The sequence below is a fragment of the Cajanus cajan genome, chromosome 7 (assembly GCF_000230855.2).
Source record: "Cajanus cajan strain Asha chromosome 7, NIPB_CcT2T_4, whole genome shotgun sequence".
NCBI lineage: Eukaryota > Viridiplantae > Streptophyta > Magnoliopsida > Fabales > Fabaceae > Cajanus > Cajanus cajan.
Genome location: NC_138523.1, coordinates 41,514,045 through 41,534,975, shown reverse-complemented (window position 1 = coordinate 41,534,975; position 20,931 = coordinate 41,514,045). Strand labels below are relative to the sequence as shown.

At 37.6% G+C, this 20,931-nt stretch overlaps 3 protein-coding genes across 3 annotated transcripts; 2 read left to right on the top strand and 1 right to left on the bottom strand.

Annotated features, from left to right (window-relative positions):
* Positions 1-1,513: 1,513 nt before the first annotated feature.
* LOC109808747 (transcription factor MYB78) lies at positions 1,514-2,915 on the top strand. The gene is made up of 3 exons (XM_020371868.3): positions 1,514-1,872; positions 1,957-2,086; positions 2,175-2,915. Exons 1-3 carry the CDS (start codon positions 1,698-1,700, stop codon positions 2,713-2,715), a joined length of 846 nt encoding a protein of 281 aa, XP_020227457.1. The 5' UTR covers positions 1,514-1,697; the 3' UTR covers positions 2,716-2,915.
* A 10,232-nt stretch (positions 2,916-13,147) lies between these two features.
* On the bottom strand, positions 13,148-13,525 carry LOC145950026 (uncharacterized). Its single transcript, XM_083060940.1, has one exon. It carries the CDS (start codon positions 13,523-13,525, stop codon positions 13,148-13,150), a length of 378 nt encoding a protein of 125 aa, XP_082917066.1.
* Positions 13,526-17,054: 3,529 nt separating this feature from the next.
* Positions 17,055-19,225, top strand: LOC109809704 (putative pectinesterase 53). The gene is made up of 5 exons (XM_020373085.3): positions 17,055-17,609; positions 17,735-17,924; positions 18,154-18,357; positions 18,558-18,793; positions 18,894-19,225. The coding sequence occupies exons 1-5, from the start codon at positions 17,266-17,268 to the stop codon at positions 19,042-19,044; spliced, it is 1,125 nt and encodes a 374-aa protein (XP_020228674.1). The 5' UTR covers positions 17,055-17,265; the 3' UTR covers positions 19,045-19,225.
* Positions 19,226-20,931: the final 1,706 nt, after the last annotated feature.

Genomic DNA, 20,931 nt, shown 5'->3' with positions numbered 1-20,931 from the left:
CATTATTTTCACCTCTAAAATTGTAAAATAAAGATTTGACTCATCTAAAGGTATAAATTAAAAAATTAAATACACTAATAATTATTAATTAAAATCAATTATTGAGATCTTAATTAACTTAAGGTTTTATTATATATGTATTTAATTTTATTACAATTTGAAATTGTTGATTTTCTTATATATAAAATACATATCATCACTTAAGAATAAATAAATATACAAAATAACGTAAAAACTCATTATATGGCTCAGTTGCTTTAAAATTAAAAAGAATGATTATAAAAGAAGTATTTTTAAAAAGTAATTTTTTAAGAAGGGAACAAGAACTGTTTTTTTTTTTTTTTTGTTTAAAACAGAAAATTATTTTTCAAACAATTTAGGTGAACATATAAAAAATAGAGGAGAATTTCACATGATCAAAATATTAATTAAATACTGAATTAATAAAGTTTAAAAAATAGAGGGAAATTTTCACAAGTCAAGTAATAGGCTAAAGGGAAATTTTCACACCCAAACTCAAGTTTTATTTATTTTTTCAACGCCTCAAATTCATATTTTTATTTAGACTCACTTAGATACATGAGTAAAAATTCTCAAGAAACTAGTATGATACAACTTGTATAAATAAATTTATGTATAAACTAATTTTACTTTTTGATAAATTTATTTTATTTTTCCTTTTATTTTCGTTTTGTAAGTGACTTCAAACAAATACTTTGTAAAAAAAAAATGAAAGTTTAGGACAATGAATTAGTAATTAATTTTAGTCTCCTAAACTATAAACACTTATAAGAAAATAAATTTAAAAAAATTGAAATAAGCTTATTTATTAGCTAAAATTAATTTATACATAGTTATAAAACATATTTTTGAATAAGTTAATATGAATCAGTTTCAATAAATTAAATTATGTATAATCTAATTTTAATTTATGAAAAACTTATTTTTTTTTCCTTAATTTTTTTCTGTTATAAATATTTATAAAAAAATTATTCAAATATACCTTTCATCTAATTGTCTCTCAAGAAAATTTAAAAAAGTAGCTAGCAGTTCAAACCCAATAAAACTAGCCCGGCCCAAATTTGAATATAACACGGAGTTTATTGAATTGGGATAAAAGAAGATGTATTTAGTTTGAATTGAAAATTTATATTTTATAGGATAAGTGTAGAGAGGTACAAACCCATTTTGTCACCAATAATTACAGCAAGCTAGCATAGGAATAATGATTATCTTATTCTTTGCTGATGAATTCATTTAGCTTCAATGGTAACTAGTGAGGAACACAAACAAATGCACAATAAGTATTTGGATTTTGGAATCACAATGCTGACCGAGGGTTAGAACCCGCTGACTACTTGACACCATGGAAAAGTATGGTTATTATTTTGTAAACGTACTCTGTTTGCGTGTGAAAAGTCAAAGGGTCTGAAGGTCAAAACGAAAAACACGAAAACTTGCCACCAAAATCTAATTTAATGTCTCCTAACTCCTTTACTTAATTAACAATTGCAAGCAAGAGTGCAACTATTGGACAACCTTCGCAGCCCCCAACTTTATCTTTAAGCTTTGACAAATATTCAACCCTCAAAGTGCTCATCCTCCTAAATCCATTCTCCCTCTTTACCCAATCTCTCCCTATATAAATCACTACCTACTTCTTATTCCAAACCAAAACAAGAATTAGGTGTTGTAATATGGAGACGATGAGTGTTCAATTTATGAGATGTTTATCGGATAGTGATTCCTATGGAAGTGAAGAAGAGATGGCAATTAAGAAAGGGCCATGGACAGAGGAAGAAGATTCCGTTCTGATCAACTATGTCAACGTCCACGGTGAAGGTCACTGGAACTCCCTCGCTCGTTCTGCAGGTAAAATTATTAACCACGTCACGTCCCATATACATAACATGCAACATGGCATATTAATTATGTGTTAAATGTTTTGAACTGCAGGTCTAAAGAGAACGGGCAAAAGCTGCAGACTAAGATGGTTGAACTACTTGCGTCCAAATGTTCGACGTGGGAACATCACCCTTCAAGAACAGCTCTTGATTCTCGACCTCCATTCTCGCTGGGGCAATCGGTACGTATATTATTATGTATGTACTATATATAGCATTATTTAACTTACTATATAGTTTTAATGAATGTGTTATTAAAATTGAATGAAGGTGGGCGAAAATAGCAGAACAATTGCCCGGGAGAACAGACAATGAGATAAAGAACTATTGGAGGACGAGGGTGGTGAAGCAGGCTAAGCAACTCAAATGTGATGTAAACAGCAAACAGTTCAGAGACGCTGTGCGTTTCGTTTGGATGCCACGCCTTATGGAGCGGATTCAGGCTGCTTCTTCTTCTTCTTCTTCTTCTTCCTATGCCCACGACAAAACCAACTTGTGCAACACTAAGGCCCAAAATGAATCTAGTGGGGCCAAGCCCATTACCTTTTGTGACAACTCAGTTGTGGTTTCATCGTACTCATCAGGGGTTGGTCTCTCTGATACAAGTACAACTTCATCTTGCAATTTAATGGGTGATGGTAGCTTGTCAATGGATTGTGCAGAAAAGGGGTCCATGTCTTCCACCCTATGGCAGCAGTGGGACTACTCTGATCTCCAAGCATCTGAACCAGCCAATGGCTTTGGTGATGCAGACTTGTGGACCGATGAAAACATAAGCTTCTTGCAGCAGTATCTTGCTCATGATTTTTGAGCCACATTTTCAATTTACACTAGGCATTATAATTAGAGCTTAATTGATTTTCATGCATTAATGGTGTAAAATGTTTTACACAATTATCTAACGTTAACATATAGAATTATATGTGATTGGATCTTCATGTAAAATCTCATTATACCACGATAGTGTATACACTATTGAATGACATTTATTTGATAATTGATTCTTTGCAATTGTCCTACTACTATTGATATATTAATTTTCTAACGAAATAAGATACTTGTATATTTAGTTGAATGGTATATTTCTCTAACTACCACTAGAAAAAATCTAATCAGAACATCGAAACTATGTCGCAGAAGTATCATTATGCATTGGCTTTCCCACTGTTTGTGTTAAGAATTCTTCAACGTTGCCTTGTATTTTGCGTTATGATCTTCTAGAAACAGACGAGAATAGAAAACGTGAGGGAAGTTTAAAATTAAGAGAATTAGAAAATTTAGTAGGAAGACTGGGATCAGTGGATGAGTATGACGAAAATAATAGTATAATGGTTTAAATTCTATGGGTTTCTCATTGGAAGCACTAAATGCCGCAACCTTTGAAAATCAGAGCTTTTTCATTCTTCATATGTTATATACAAGTGTTGAGTCGTTCACACCTAATTGGGCAGTCAACTAAATTTATTGTATCTTTTTTCTTTGGGATGTCGCTTGCATGTATGGTCACAGCTGACCTCATATCCCAGATCAAGCAGCACTTTTTTTTTGAAGTTGTTTTCATACCAGGTTTCACTTGACTTAAGGGGGCCTCACCTTGTGTAGGACCTAGGCTGTCTCATCTTGCATAGATATCTCTTAACATTTTCAACGTTCATTCTATCTACTCTCCTAGGCTTCTAGCTACTATACTTTTTATTTGCTAATCCGCCCTCCTTTCCTTGTTTGTCCCTTGAAACTTTATAACAAGCCGCCAGGAAATTCCACAATATTTAATGAAATATTAACTTGTAACTACCAACTTGAGTTGATCTAAATGGAGTGTCTCTTAATTAAGTGATTAAAGTTTAAATTCTAACTCTTGAGAATACATGCATAAAATTCAAATTGAAGGAAACATCCATTCATTCGAAATCTGTCAAACTTATAAGGAAAATTAGTCCTAATACTCAACTATTGATATAATTCAACACATTGATTAATTAATTATCATAAATATTGTTTTACCTTACTTAACAGTTTGATGTTCAAAGTTTGGTGTTGTTCATCTTAGAACCTGTTCCGGTAAAAGGATAGCAACCTAAGAACTCTTAGTAATATGAACTCTAAGAGAATCTAATCGTTGTCCTAACCTAAAATTATTCAATGGGTGTAACCTAACTTTCGTAAAGTCCTTTTTCCTTTATATATATATATTGATGTCATATTAAGGATATATATATATATATATATATATATATATATATTTCTTCGATCCCAATTCCTTGAAATATGTATGAATATTATTTTTCATAATGAGTCTATAAATCACATCTATAATTGCAATCAAATCTGTGCAATAATCATGAGAATGAAAATCCTAATTAGTTTTAGAGAACCCACTCGACAAGAAACCTGCAAGTGACCTTGAATTCGATTTTCTGGGTCGAATAGGGATTTGGAGGATACACAACCCTTTGTGCTTGAACATTAAAGGTGCAAAGAGCCTTTGCTTGGCCAATTCGGTCAATTGGAGATCTAAAGATTATATGTATAATGAGCTCATTAATCGTCGAATCTATGTGGGAAAACACGACGCTGGATAGCCAACTCCTTTGATCCAATTTGATTGGGAGCATATTATCAACTATAGGCTCGACTTAGTTAGCCAAAAGAAGAGTCATACATATAAGCTTAGCCAAATTGGTCGGTTGGAGAGTTGGATGGTATAAGCTTAGTCCACCAAAAGAAGAGTTGCACGTATAAGCTCGATCAAGTCGTTCAGTTGGAGAGTTGGATGGTACATAATCCTCCATGCTTAAATGTCAGAGTGTGAAGAGTCTTGTGTCGGTTTGGTTGGTTGGTTGGAGAGTTGGATGGTACACAGCCTACCAGACTCAAATGCTAAAGTGCGAAGAGTCTTAGATTGGTTTATTCAATCGATTGTAGAGTTAGATATGATACATAATCCTCCAAGATCAATCATCAGAGTGCAAAGAGTCTCAAGTCAGTTTGTTTGGTTGGTTGAAGAGCTGGATGGTACACAACCCTCCAAGCTCGAGTGCTAAAGTGTGAAGAGTCTTAGATTGGTTTGTTTGATTGGTTAGAGAGCTGGATGGTATGCAGCCCTCCGGGCTTAAGCCCTAGAGTCTGAAGAGTCTTAGGGTTGTATAACATTACATTGAAGCATCACATCTTATGCATATGTCAAGTCATCATGGTGGGAGTTTAAAAGGCTGCCACACTTGGCACGTGTCATACTTCAAAACGTGTCATACTTTCACCTCCCATTTCACGCACCTCTTAATGAGTATAAATATTTGAGGGAGTAATATAAAGCATTTTGTGGGTTGTACTATACCTTTTATGTTGCTCATTTGTTGAAGAATAGACCTCCGACAAGCTTGTATTTGCATCATCTAGCCATTTCATATAGTGGTGGAAACCCCTTTGTCTAACCAAAGTTCCTAATAGTTGTAGGTAGGCCCTCCCCCTTCTCCCTTATTAGTAATATGTATTAGTATCCCTAGTGATTGAAGAAAGATTGACCCTTTACAATTATAAAATGAAAGAAATTGTGAATTATGGTCAGTTGTACCCTTGGACAAAATCGGATATGTTAAAAAAAACAATCTAAATGTCGTACTTGTAATTATATAACGATATGTTTTCACTCGAGTAGGGAGGGAAGAAGATATAATATGTGAGCCTTGTGTAGATAAAGAAGCTTTATGTATTGGTTCCCATTCAACTAATGAAGTATTTTCCTTTTGCTATGAAACCTTGATAATCAAATTAAAAGTAAAATGGCCATTGACTGAATGTGAGATTAACATGTTATGAGTCTTGAATGTTGCCCCGACGCAGCTGCATTCCAATAGTTGGGTGTTTATTAGGGCATTTGAGATTTTATGTTCGGTGTTATGGGTAACACCTACAACCCAAAAATTACATGAATCGAAAATTCATCAAAATGTACCTTGGAGATAAGTTTTCTCCCAACGTGGAGTACCAAGTAAATGCTCAACATGTAACACGCCAATACTACCTTACCAAATTCTTTAACAACAAATTAAAATAAAAATAAACATATAAATTAATAAATAAAAATAATACATACATATTCGACAAGTTACTCATTAGATACACAATTGACCCATATAAATCTTTAATTATTAATGTGTTCTCCCATTGTACATATCATTGATGCGAAATACATGTGCAAACTTGTTAAGCAATCAATCCTATTACATTTTACCGAGCATACACATATTTTTAAGTTACTTGATATCAGCCAAGTATACACATTGAAATCATAAGGCAATATCACAAATTATACGATTATCACTTTATTCATATAAAACTACTTTTTCTACATGAATTTCAAATTTCAACCATTAGCACATCAAATCCAATTTCTTTTACTTAAAATTGTTCATAATTCAGCTACATGTCGAGAAAAACAAAACACTATACAACAAGTTAACCAAAGTATTAATGATAAAACAAATATTAATTGGGTATCTCTACTCATCCTTTGGAGGATTGACAAGATCTCCATCAATAATTTCCTTGAAGTATCAAACGCCACTCAAATTTATTCTCGAGTGTAAAAACTTCACTTGAGAGAGGGTTGCTTCAAAACCTTCTGTTCTTACCGGGAATCCGAGGTAGGGATGATCCGCTGGGTAAGATCGGTGAGCCTCCTTCACTGGTACGTTGATGCTCCAAGATGGGGGTGGTACCTGCAAAAGAGACTCCGATGCTAAAGTTAGGGTTTGTATGAGTGTATGTCTCGTATATGTAATGCACATACCTTAGTGTGAATTAGGGTTGTCTTGGGCCTTGGGCCTGAGATCGGTTATGATCTTATTAGATAGTGGATCTCGCCTGGACCGGGATCTCCTGAGATCAGTTATGATCTACTTAAGTGCCGAGCTGACGTCACGTAGCGCGTGTCCGAGATCAGCTCGTGCTGTGGTACCAAGGTCGGAACCTGGATTCGCAGAACGGATAGTACACTAGCCCCCCGAGCTCCGAAGACCGTAGGTCGAGGAGTTAAGACCGAGCTCGTTGGGGGGGGAGTGACCTTTCGCGTGTGTTTGCCTGTTAAAGTGCTGCGTGGCGCGAAAGTCGCTTCATTCTCGAGAATGTGCAGGCGGCGCATTAATGGGAGTGACGGTTATGCAATGATGGTTCGTATTTGCCATAATGGGGTTCATTTGATGTGTCGTCAGTTCTGCCCCCTGGCCGACACGTGTCCCGACCGTTTTGAAATTGGGGGAGAACCTTTTCTTTCTCTCTCTCGCGCCCCTTCCCATTCACTTTACTTTTTTCCTTTCTTTGGCTTCTCGAGTACAATAGTTCTCCTTGCCTTCTTGCTTCTGTTCGTCCTCCATCTTCATTTTCACTGTTTTCGCCACCGTTTCCAATAACCCGATCATTGTTAGGGTTATTTTCTGAGGAAGAGTACCAGGTACCTCTTTTCTACGATTTTCTTTTTCTTCCCAAATCTTCTTCGAGTCTTTCTGTTTTTCAATGGCTAGTGGTAGTGCTGGTTCTTCCGCGCCTGCTAAAGGTAGGGGCAAGGCGCGTGGCAAGGTAGTGGCTGCCAGGGGGGTTGTCGCCGAAAAGAAAGATCCGCCTCCGCCTAAGGACCTCGTCCCAGGTATCCCTGGCTATGACTGGGTCTGGCGCGAGGTGGGGGAGACCCCAAGCGTCTTTCAGTCATTTATTGAGGTCAATGCGGTTAGGAGGACGCATCGTATTTGTGACCCTTCCATTTCCCGGATGATCCAGCTTGAACCTTGTCAGGCCGGTGAGGGTCTGTACATGGGGAGGTCTACTGACCCTCCCCATTTCTATGTCTACCAGTGTTTCTTCAGGGACCTGAGTGTTTGTCTTCCTTTCACTCAGTTTGAGTGTGATTTTTTGAACTTCATCAACTCGGCTTCTTGCCAGTTGCACCCAAACAGTTAGAGTTTTTTGCAGGCTTTTCAAGTCCTTTGTACAGTCTTAGGGATAGAGGTGTCTCTTCGTGTTTTTCTTCATTTTTACCAATTGAAACTAGGCGTTCCGCCTTACGGTTTGTTGTCCCTGAGTGGGAGTAGGGATGGGGGTTTATTCACCCCCTACTCCCAGTCTTATAAAAATTTTAAGCAAGAATTCTTTCGGGTTACACTGGTGGATGTCGACCCGCTGGAAGACGGGGCCTTTTATTTCGGCGGGCTCCCAAAGTTTCCTTTCTACTGGTGCTCCGCCCCGTCCAGGTTCCACGGGGTGGGGACATTGGAGTTGACGGCTTCGGAGGCGGCTGCCATTGAGAACCTTTCAGCGCTTCCTCGCCCATTAGATTGCAAGCTCGTCATGTCGCTTGCAAACTCAGCGCACAGGGAGAGGGGCTTAGAGAGTGAGTTTTCCGTTTCCCTAGGTTGTTAGGGTTCGTGTAACTTTCCTTTGTTGATGTGTTTTATTGTTTGCAGGCATCATGGGGAAGAACAAGTGGCGAGAGCTGAAGCATCGTTACAACGTTGCCGAGCTCGAGGTTCCTGAGCCTCAAGAGGTGGAGTTTTCCCCCCTTAAGGTCAACCGAAAAAGAAAGAGGGGCGAGAAAGAGGTCGAGGGGACATCTGCCTCTCATGACATGGAGGGGGTGACCTCCAAGGCTGCTGATGCCAACGCAGTCGACCTTACTGGGAGTCCTCCGCTTGGGGAGGCTCCCCAAATGGCTGCTGTAGAGGTTGTTGAGCAAGTCACCCCAACTGCTGAGGTAAGTAGTGTAGTCTGTGGCTTTCTCTTTACGCCTTATTTCTCTTTTTGACCTTTGTCTTAAAAGGAATGTTGTTGTTGTTATTTTTTTTTTGTAGGCGAGCAGGGCTGCTGAGGTACTGGGGACTCCGAGCTCGGAGGCGCCAGGTTTGGGTGTCTCTGGTGCGGAGCAAGGGGCATCTGCCTCTACCTCTGTTGAGACTCGCGGGAAGGGGCCGAGCTCCACGGTTCCGACGTCTGCTCCGACACCGAAGCTGAAGCGTCAGTACTTAGCGTATCGCTACGCGCAATAGTATTCGCAGGTGCGGCTGGAACACTTGAGTGCTTTGGAGGATATCGACTTTATGGAGCGCCGCGGTGACCCAGAGAAGTTCCTTCCCAAGGGCTCGTTGAGCTTGGCTGATCAGGCTCTGATCGAGTCGGCCGGGCCGGTGGGAAGCCTTGATGCTGCGGAGGTGTTCCTGCAAAGAAGCACAGCCATTATGGACTATTGGAAGTGCAAGTGGTCCAAGCAGCAAGAGGACTTGGCGAAGATGAAGAGCCAAGTTCAACCGTTGAAAGACGAGGCCAAGGCTCTGAGGGATGAGAATCGGTCTTTGGCGGCCGCTCTCGGGGATGCTAAGCTGCTGGGCAAGGCCGAGCTCCAAGCCACTCGGAGGGAGCTAGTCAGGGCCATAAGTCCTTGGAGATTGCTCTGAGGTCTAATGAGACCTATGCTTCTCAGGTGGGTGAGCTGCGGGAGCAGGCAAATTCTTCCCGGGCTAAGGTGCGCTCCTTGGAAGACGAGGTCACCGCACAGAAGGCGGAGCTGGTGGCGGAGGCCGAGAAGCGCCTTTGCGATGAGGTGCTCCTTGGCGGCCAAGCAGAGGAGAATGCCTCTCTGAGGGTGGACCTCGCAAAGCTGGAGGAGGCGAAGGCGGCGCTAGAGAGGAAACTTGAGGAGGCTGAGCGTTCCGTTGTGGTGGAGCATAAGAGGGGTTTCCTCAAGGCCACTCACCAGGCCAGACTCCTTGCGCCAGGGTTCGACTTCTCCGCAATACATGTGGAGAAGGTCGTCCGCTTTGGGAAGCTGGTAACGGAAGATGATGTTGAGGACAGCTCCAGCGAGAATGCCTCTGCGTAGGCCAATTTTGTAATAGCCTAGTTTAATTTTCTTTGCTTTATTTTTCTTCTCTGAATTCAAGTGTTGAACTTTGAAAACATTATTGTATATATGTGTGCTTTTGTTTTTGTCTATTTGCTGTTACGCTTTTCTTTGCCTTTGCATTTAGGCTTGATTTTTTGTTGTTTGCTCGTTTTAAGACACACGTTCAATGTCTGTTATGTATTTCTATACTTCGTGATACTCGACTATGGGTTAATCATGTCGGGGTTCGAATTCGACCTCGGATTTTTGTTAAGTAACTTTCGTGAAGGTTCGAACTCGACCTTAAGTTGATCATTCCGAGATTTAAATTCGATCTCGGAGTACATTATATCGAGGTTGGAATTCGACCTTGAGTTGATTGTGTCAAGGTTCGAACTCGACCTTGAGCTAATTGAGGTTCGAATTCGACCTTAAGTATATTGAGGTTCGAACTCGACCTTGAGTTACTTGAGGTTCGAATTCAACCTTGAGTATATTGAGGTTCGAACTCGACCTTGAGTATATTGAGGTTCGAACTCGACCTTGAGTTACTTGAGGTTCGAATTCGACCTTGAGTATATTGAGGTTCGAACTCGACCTTGAGTTAATTGAGGTTCGAATTCGACCTTGAGTATATTGAGGTTCGAACTCGACCTTGAGTTAATTGAGGTTCGAATTCGACCTTGAGTTTTCGTTAAATAACTCTTGTGAAGGTTCGAACTCGACCTTGATTTAGCGTGAAACATGAAATGATACAGAACTAAAAATATAAGTTGAACAGAATGAGTCGTTTTATTGATTATGTAAGTGTGTCTCGTTAAAAACCCTCTCAACCAAAACCCATTTTTCTGTTTTTTGGGATAAAAGGCGGAGGCGGGAAAAGAGTGCACAGCTCATTCATACAAAATTAGCTGAAATAAAACTTGAGATAGGTAGCATTCCAAGTTCGCGGTATGGGTTTTCCGCTGAGCTCTTCTAATCGGTACGCTCCATTTTCCAAGTCTTCTGTAACTCGGAACGGGCCACCCCAAGTGGGTGCGAGCTTCCCATCTGACGTGTCTTTCCGTGCTTCACCTAGCAATCGCCATACCAAGTCACCAACTCGGAAAGAGCGAGGTCGTACCCAGGTGTTGTATCTTTGGGAAGCTCGGAGTTTGCATGTTTCTTCGTGGATTTGAGCTTCGTCTCTAAGCTTGTCCACCAAGTCGAGGTCGGCTGCTAACTCTCGAGCGTTTTGCTCGCTTTTGAAGACTTGGTGTCTGTGGGATGTCTCTCCGACTTCCACTGGGATCATTGCGTCAGCCCCGTAGGTCAGCCTGTAAGGCGTCTCTTGTGTGGTTGACTGGGGGGGTGCAATGATACACCCAGAGGATGCTGAGAAGTTCGTCGGGCCACTACCCTTTGGCGCTCCCCAGCCGCTTCTTAAGTTCCCGGAGGATGACTTTGTTGGCTGCTTCGGCTTGGCCATTGGTTTGGGGGTGTGTAGACACCCAATTTCGTCCGGGGGGGCATACAAACAACAAGATAGGACATCAGAGGGCCCAAAAATCCAAACTAACTTTTTTTAGTGGCCCAGAACGGGCCGTTTGGAACGGGCCGTTCCCAAGTCCGGAACGGGCCGTTCTCGAATCAGAACAGGCCGTTCCAAGGCTTCTCAAAGGCCTAAAAAACGTTGGTTGGAACGGGCCGTTCTAGACCAGAACGGGCCGTTCCAAACCAAACAAATGGCCTAAATCTGTACCCCAGAACGGGCCGTTCTGACATCAAAACGGGCCGTTCTGGTTCCCCGGAACGGGCCGTTCTGATTTCAGAACGGGCCGTTCTAGGGTACAAAAATAGAGCATAACGTTCGGATCCGGAATGGGCCGTTCCGAATCCAGAACGGGTCGTTCCGGCCCACATCTGATGCCTATAAATAGAAAATCTCGGCCAACAGTTCAGAGACCTCCAAAATTTCGTCCAAAGCTCCATAGAGCTCGAAATTTCTCCCTTTTTTCTCTCTCTCTCCTATTGTACTTCTTGAGTTTTGTGAGGCTTATTGTAGTGTGAAAGGTTGCCACAAAGCACCTAAAACCTCCATAGTTGAAGATCCAATAAAGCTTGTTACGAGGTATTACTCATCAATCTCTTGTTTTATCTTTCTCTTCTTTTATTTTACATATTACTATAATAAACGCAATTATGTAGATATTTTAAGGGTTTACCGTGTAATTTAAATTTCAAGCATGTAAATAGTAATTCATAAAGGGGATCTAATATTTAACTTATTATTTCTTATCTCATTAACTTCATTATAGGGTACCGATTGAGGGCGTTGTAGGGGTGCTTAATACCTTCCCTACACGTAACCGACCCTCGAACCCAATTCTGGTTATCAAGGCCATTATTGGACTTTTAAAAAACCTTTTATTTTTCCAATGTTTTGAGTAAAAAACATTGGTGGCGACTCTATAGAACCTATTTTCAAAACCATTAATTAAGGATTAGTCTGGTGTCCGGGCATTCCTTAATTAATGAGATCTTTAAAAAATGTCTAAACCATAGGTCGCAAGATCGGAAAAATCTGGGTTGCGACAGGGTGCTCCACCGAGGTTAGGAGATGCTTGATACCGAGCTCGCGGAGGAAGTCCTCGAATCCCTGTGCGCTGAATTGTCGGCCATTGTCGGTAATGAGGGTGTGAGGGATTCCGAATCTGTAAATAATATTCTTCCAGGTAAACTTTTGCACATTCTCAGTGGTGATTTTGGCGAGTGGGCATGCCTCAATCTACTTGGTGAAGTAATCGATCGCCAGCAGGAGGAACTTGAGTTGACCCTTCGCGGGGGGGAATGGCCCGAGGATGTCCATTCCCCATTGGGAGAAAGGCCATGCTGACATCATATGGTGGAGAGTTTCGGGCGGTTGTCGATGTGTGTTGCCGAACTGTTGGCACTCTTTGCATTTTTGTATGTAGTCCTGGCAATCCGACTTCAGAGTGGGCCAGTAGTATCCAACTTGGAGTACTCTGGTCGCCATTGAGCGTGCGCCGTAGTGCATGCCACATATGCCCCGGTGGATTTCCTCGATGACGTAGGCTGCCTGAGGCGCAGTCAAGCACTTGAGCAGTGGAGTGGAGACGCCATGTCTGAATAACTCTTCCCCGATAATGATAAATTTAGCCGACCTCATCCTCACTTTTCGAGCTTCGTCCTTTCCTTCGGGCAAGACTCCCTCTTTCAGGTAGCTCCAAATGTCTGTCATCCACCCCAGGTCTTCGCTATTACTGACATTGACGACTTTATCGTCCAAGCTGGGTGAGTGCAAGGTCTCCTGGATGATAGTTCGGTGCTGTCCGAGCCTTTTGGTGCTGGCGAGCTTTGACAGGAGGTCAGCTCAGGCGTTTTGTTCTCGCGGCACATGTTGTATGGTGAACTCGTCGAAGGACGAGATCTGGTGGGATGCGATGTGGAAGTACCGTTGTAAAAGAGTATCCTTAGCCTGATACGTTCCACTGAGTTGTTCCACCATGAGCTTCGAGTCGCTGTTGCAACTCACTCTCCGGGCTCCGAGGTCGCGGGCTAGCCTCAGTCCTGCGAGGAGTGCCTCATACTCCGCCTGGTTATTGGTCACCTTAAAGCTAAATTTGAGGGATTGCTCCAAAGTAACTTGGTTTGGTCCTTTCAATATGATACCCGCACCACTACCTTTAGAATTTGAGGACCCGTCAACGTGTAAAGTCCATACCTGGGATTCTTCAGCGATGGTGGGCATGATTTTTCTAAAATTTTAATTAATTATATATCTGAAAAATTCTGCTATAATAAATTGGCAAAATTAACATTTGCAACTTTAAATTTTAGTTTCAGATTTCATCCTTCAATTTTCTATTCAATTTATGCCTTTAACTTTTTTTGTTAGCATTTATTTTGACCAGCGATTATCATGGGATGTTTTGGTATCAAATAAAAGCTTACAAGTAAATTATTTTGCGGGACCAATATTTCCTATTACGTGCACAATTTCCTAGATATTTTACTCATGAATTGAGAATTGTCCCAATTTTTATAGGGTTTAGTAGTTATATACTTGGTATAAAGTTTTTATACTGTCATACTAATTAAAAAATCATTTTTAATAAATTTTTAAAATAGTTATTATCAAAATCAAAATCAAAATCAATAAATTTACAATAAATAATAAGTTGTAATCAAATGTGTTTTATACTTTCTCCTTTTTTTTATAACAAATACTTTGACCATATCTATAATAAATGTGAAATTTTAAACTATGTTTAGGCTTACAATACTCATGCTTAGGCCTCTCTCAATAATAAAATCTCTTAATACACACATAATATTTTTTCTATACGTTACAAGAGGGTTAAGAATAATGGGAAAAATAATTAGAATTTACAAACTATATACCTTACACCGAAAAACAATTATCGTGAAAATCTATATTTATTTTTCATTAAAATAAAGTTCTGAGATATTTATCAAGTTACTTTTAGTAATTCACTATATAGAAGATTTTTTATTTTTTATTTTACATAATCTAAATAAAACACATTATTTTATAATTACATTTGAATTGTACCATTAAGATGGACCTTCAAGTGATGGACTTGGGGAGATGCATCAGAAAGTTTGTTAGATATTCCCGCGATTGACAAAGAAAAAAAATTACATCTCAACTAACATATTATTTAAGGAAAGAATTCCTTTTGATTATACAAGTATGAATATTTATTTTATATAATTAAAATTTATGATAAATAAATATTTTTAAATATATAAATTATATTATGATTAAATTTTGTAATAAGTAAATATTCTTGAATATATAAATCATATTTTAAATTTACGATTAAAAATTTATATTATCACACAACACTAATTTTTGACTAATGATTTTATTAAGGGATAAATTGAAAATATAAAAAGTAAAAAAAATTATCTATAAATATTCTTGTTAAAAAAGTTCTTTAAAGCATTTTTAATGGGGAATTTTTTTTTAAATATTTATATTTAATATAATTATTTTAATTTATATGGAAATGAGATATCTATACTAATAGTAAAGGAAATATCTATATTAGTATACAAATTTTTTAAACAATTTGATTATTAAACTTATTTTTAAAACCACTTTTCAATTATAATAGCTATTTCCATTCTTCAAAAAAAATTAATTAAAAATATTGAACTACAAACTTAACTCTAAAAATGAAAAATATTTTCTTTTGATAAAAAAATAACTTCGGTAATACCCAAACAAATAAAAAAAGAATAATATTAAATGTTATGTTAATTAATTTAATAGTTAGTAGCCATTTTATACATCAATACACATCAATGAAAAATAAATTATATTAACTCTCTACACTTTCATTAATTCCAACTTCCAAGTGTTATCCATATTTTTTTCATCCATAAATCATGTTACGATTACGGATCAAAATCTTCTGTCTCCAACTTCTGTCCCCAAATCTTGTCCTTCCAATCATAAATTACCACATCATTACTTTTAATTTTTATTTTTACTTTTAAAAAGTGTAACCAACTCTGTGCCAATTTTTTCTTTACCAAGAAAAAGAAGAAAGCATATGTGCCCAGTGGTGGGTGCTAAAGAAATATGCAAGGGGCCACATGAGGGAATGCCCCAAGCTTGGGTCCTTGAATGCCATGGAAGAGAGGCAGGAAGCCCAAGCTGCTGCAATGGCCAAGATCTGTTAGCTGCAACTTACAGAATGACTCGTATGGAGCAAATGTCTCGAATTAATCGATGCCATAGGTAACAGAATTGGTAAAGAAAAAATCGTCAAGTTACACTTTTTAAAAATATAAATAAAAATTAAAAGTAATGATATGGTAATTTGTGATTGGAGGGACAAGATTTGGGGACAGGAATTGGAGACAGAAGATTTTGATCCTACGATTACCTTCTATACATATTATGAACTACATTCATCCAACTACACCTTCACAAAAAAATAATGTTCAAATAACCATTCAATTTGCATATTAATCCAAATCCTTGGACTTATATTTTATTGTACAAAAAGAGTACACAAAATTGTTGATTCAACCAAGACCACGCATTAAAGGGAATTTTTTCTCAAAGCTCTTTGTTAACTGTTACATTATTAAATATACAGTTACTTTTCACCTTCCAAATACTCTAACACACTATACAAACCTTCACCTACAAACTCCCAATTTATTAAACATATATACAAGAAAATTGTTGTACAAAATGCTCGTAGATGGAGTCAGGACTAACATGGCTATAACTAAACCAAAACAAATATTTGTTCCACAGTATTATAATTCCCACAAAATTAAAAAAATAAACGGTTCACAGTTTTCTCCTTTTTGTCATAAAAAACACATTGAATTTCATATTCATGCTGCAAACAATTTCTTTCTATACTATATATAGAGGAGATATCTCCTTTTTATGTACACAATTCTTGAATAATTTTGTTGTTATAACCTCATCTTAAATCACTCTCTTTCAATCTCTACCATGTTTTTTTTTTATTATTTAGTTATTACACTTTTTCATAATAAATCTTACTTTTCAAAACAGCTGAACAATTATCCTTATAACCACAACTATCTAAAAATCGCTTAACGCTTATACCCTCTTATTGTTAACAGTTCATTTTTATTTTTTAAAAAGTACTTAGACATATGAAATGGTTTTTTTTTTACGCTAGTTATAATTATGGGAATTACGCTAGTTGGGCTCTAATTGTAGCAATATTTGCTTGGGCCATTATTCAGTACGTTACTTTGCCCAATTTAAATATCTCTGAATTGCTGGAGCAAACAAAAACCTCTATATTTTAAAGTTAACTTCTTGTGAGTGTTGTATTTCTTTTTCAATGGTTAGAATTACAAAAACTATTAGAGAATTAAATAAAGAGAAATACAAAAACTATCGAGTGAGCAACATGCTTGATAAGCCTGATGCAATAAAATATTTTTTCTTTTTTTAAAAAAAGTCTCACCCCACAACTATTTTTGTTGCTTACACAGAGAATGTGTGCACTACATACGTAACAGGCCCCCCACCACTACCATTTGGAATTTTGGAAAATGCAATACAGCTATGAGCAGTTTTCTTCCTCCTACGCCATTATTCATTCCCATGGGATTGTTGGGAATTACACTATGATGATTATTTGGTGTTTGGGGTCCCAGACTCCCTTCCCCTACAGCCACCAAGTTTCTGATTTTGTTCTAGAAAATGCTTAGTGCCCACTACACATTACATGCATCTCTAAGGTGAAATAATAGAAAATAAATAAATATAAATGAGTTTCAACTTTATTGCCATGTGTTAGAAGAGTATATGATCTCGTCTTGATTAGGGTTAGTTTGGTAAATAGATATTACGTGTCTCCATTTCGACTTTGATCATGCACTAACAGATACTTTTACTTATAGTAGTGCCCGGTCTTGAAATTTTGGTAATACTAGCTAGCATTGCCAATTGCAATTGCCATGGTTCCCAAATTCCATTTCCAAGTCATAATTATATTTCTTCTTTCATCATGGTTATGCATTACTTCTAGCTTGGATACACAGATAGGGGCCGATTTTGACAAATGGGTATCTTGGAACGTGAAGAATTATTATTATGAGAAAAAGAGCACTTTGGAAGCCAAACGGAACTTGGTTGCAGCTGGTCCAGATTTGAAGCTTAGGCAGGCTGAGAGTAACAGAATTAGGATAAGAGTTAGCCAAGATGGTGCTGGTGACTTCAAGACCATTACAGAAGCTCTTAATAGCGTTCCACTACGCAACACTAGGAGAGTTATAGTGTCCATCGCACCCGGTGTTTATAGGTATATTATATATGTTAGTGGTTTTTTTTTTAATAATATAGTAATTAACTACATATTATATAGGTTTTATTTTAGTCATAATATATATAAGTTACATTTGAAATTGTAATGGTTAATTTGTTTAGGGAGAAGATCATGATCCCCAGAACATTGGCTTTTATCACATTGTTAGGGGATGGTGGGGATCCACCAACCATTACCGGAAATGATACAGCGTCCTTCAACGGAAGAGATGGAACTCCGTTAGGGACATTCCAGAGTGCAACTGTTGCTGTGGATGCTTCCTATTTTGTGGCCATCAACATCAAATTCGAGGTACACAAGTAACACAACTTAAGGCTAAAATAGCATTTCATTGAGACCACAGCCGCAAAATCTTATTTTATCTCTTTCGATCATGCATGCATTCAAAAAATTAAAAGAAGATATGTTTGGGCTTACCCAGTCAAAGGTGAGCTACCTTAATACAAAAGAAATAATAAAATAAACGTAATAATTAATATAGTGTAAAAAATGTAATGAAACAATTAAAGTGGTAAAACAGAACAGTGCTCCGCATGTGATTGGAAGGAGGGGGGAACAAGGCGTGGCGCTTCGCATCTCAGGAACGAAAGCTGCATTTTACAATTGCACTTTCTATGGGGATCAAGACACTCTGTATGATCACAAAGGACTTCATTACTTCAACAACTGCTCTATTCAAGGTTCTGTTGATTTCATCTTCGGTTCCGGAAGGTCCCTTTACCAGGTACCTCTTCCTGCCTTTTCTTTTTCTTTTTTCAGCCCAATGTAGATGGGCTTCTTCTGGCCCAATATTGTATCACGAGTTTTATTTATAATTTTTTAATAAAATCTAACTAAAAAGAATGTCTTTTATATTATGTTATAGCACAGCAGGATGTTTTGTTGGTTAATGTTAGCATTACTTAAGTTTTTGATTGGAAGCAGAATTGCTATCTAAATTCCACAACCAAGAAAGTGGCTTCGATCACCGCTCAAAAGCGAACAAATTCGTCATTGGAGAGTGGATTCTCGTTCAAAAATTGCACAATAACAGGTAGTGGGCAAGTTTATCTTGGAAGAGCATGGGGAGATTATTCCAGAGTTGTATTCTCTTACACCTACATGGACAAGATAGTTCTACCCAAAGGATGGAGTGATTGGGGTGACCAAAATCGTGACTCGTTAGTTCAATACAACACACTTGAAATCCTACATTTTCTTTATACAAATTAATTATGCGATGAAGGGCTAATTTTGTGATTATGTTTGTGTGTTTTGCAGAAGAGTATATTATGGAGAATACAAGTGTAGTGGGCCAGGAGCTAACTCGCCTGGAAGAGTGCCATGGGCCCGAGTGCTTACGGACGAAGAGGCCGAGCCTTTTATTGGGACTCAATTCATTGAAGGGGACACTTGGCTCATTAGCCCATAAGCCCACAAGGGTGCATTGCTCTAATTAATAAATAATTGAAAATTGTGTTCTAAATTTAATATGTATTTATAAATGTCAGATAATTTACAAATAATTGTTTCCATTGCTCTAACTACTACTTGAAAATAAGAGCACTAAATACATCATTAATCATACATGCATGCATGTATGTCACTTGTCACTCCACCACCAAGTCTTGTTGCATACATGTGTTGCTTAAATGGGAAAACAAATGAAACACTATATATTACTTAACACTGTTATGATGGAAAAAGGGCTGACGCGAGCACAATGAATGAACACCATGCGTGCCAAATGTTAAACCAACTTTAGAACTATCAGAGTACGGAAAAAACATCAAATTTATCTTCAAGATTGAGAGACATGGATTAACAACATGATGTGCAAGAATATTAATAAATAAATAAATAACATGATGAAGCAGGATAGACGGGGAACAAAATTTTAAGGCCAAATGTTATTATACTCAGCTAATTTCCAGGGTTTGGTCTCCTCGTTGAAGAAACTCCAAGAACAAGAGCGATGAAGGTTGTCGAAGCTGGTTGATGCTTTCCCTGGTTTCTTCACCTCAATAATGGGTGTCAAGTCTTTTGTCTCTTTTCCTTTCCACCCCAAACTCTCTGGCAAAAACTCATGCTCACAACATCTTATTAACGCTTCAAGTAATAACAAGATTGAAGCCATTAGTGGATGGCACATATGTTTTCAACTTTCAAGGCTTTGCTACAAATAGATGAGAAATATCATGTATATAGATATCAAGTTGTCGCACCCTTATATTATATGTTTTTAATATTAAAGTTTGAAGGGAAATTAACTTTCTTCTTTCTTATGGAGAAGTTTTATTTTGGATTGTTTGTGAAGTTAAACAATCATGATTAATATCACATTAAGTTAGGTCTTCAAGGGTTCTTCAATTTTCTTGCCAAATAATGGAAATGAATACAAGTCTATTAACATACTCTTTTTAACAAAGTCTTTATTGTTTATTAAAAATTATTAAAAATTATAAATTCATGAGATTTATATTAAATAAGAAGTGAGTCATAAAAAATTGATCGACTTTTCAAAAAATTTCAATTAACAAAAAAAATGTATTAGGGAGTGCATGTATAGCTACTATTTATCTTTCTGTGAAATGCAGGTAATAATCATGGGTTTGGGTCCAAATAATTCACATAATATTGTTAGTTGGTGCATGATTAATTAATAAAAAATAAAAAGGAAAAATTTACAAGCAATTTATTTAATGCCTTAAGAAATGTTTTGAACCCTAAACTCTTCCATGCAATTCCAAACCCCCCCAACTTTGTAAAGAGTTGGCCATCTAAACCTTTTCATGAATGTCGTAGAGTGTTGAACGGCCCAAGTAGAAAGATACTAATATAAACTAAATGGGTGAACTGACCTTGCCGAACCACTACCAAAAAGCTTCCAACAAAACTTTTAGAGTAAGAATTTCTTTTTCTCACGTCCATAGCACTTGTCTAAAATTTAAGTTGAAGACCTTTAATTTGAAAATGGTTTTTTATATGCAAAAATGAATATATTATTAACAAAATGAAAAATGATGATTGTCATCACTCCAATGATTCTCACCCAATTTTGTTTTATAAACTTATTTTCTACTACTTCAAAGATCATGGCAAGAATTGCATAAAATTATTCTCCACCAATCAAGCAATTTGGGAAAATTTACCCACGAAAGTAAGAAAACCTTTTCTCAAGTCGGTGTATAGCTACACCTACAATTTAATTAACTAAAATATTAAACAACCAGATATCTTAAATGTTTGATGGAAGAAATGTAATTCTTCGTCAAATTGGTTGGTAAGACTGAATTAGACTAGAGAGACTTTACTATCC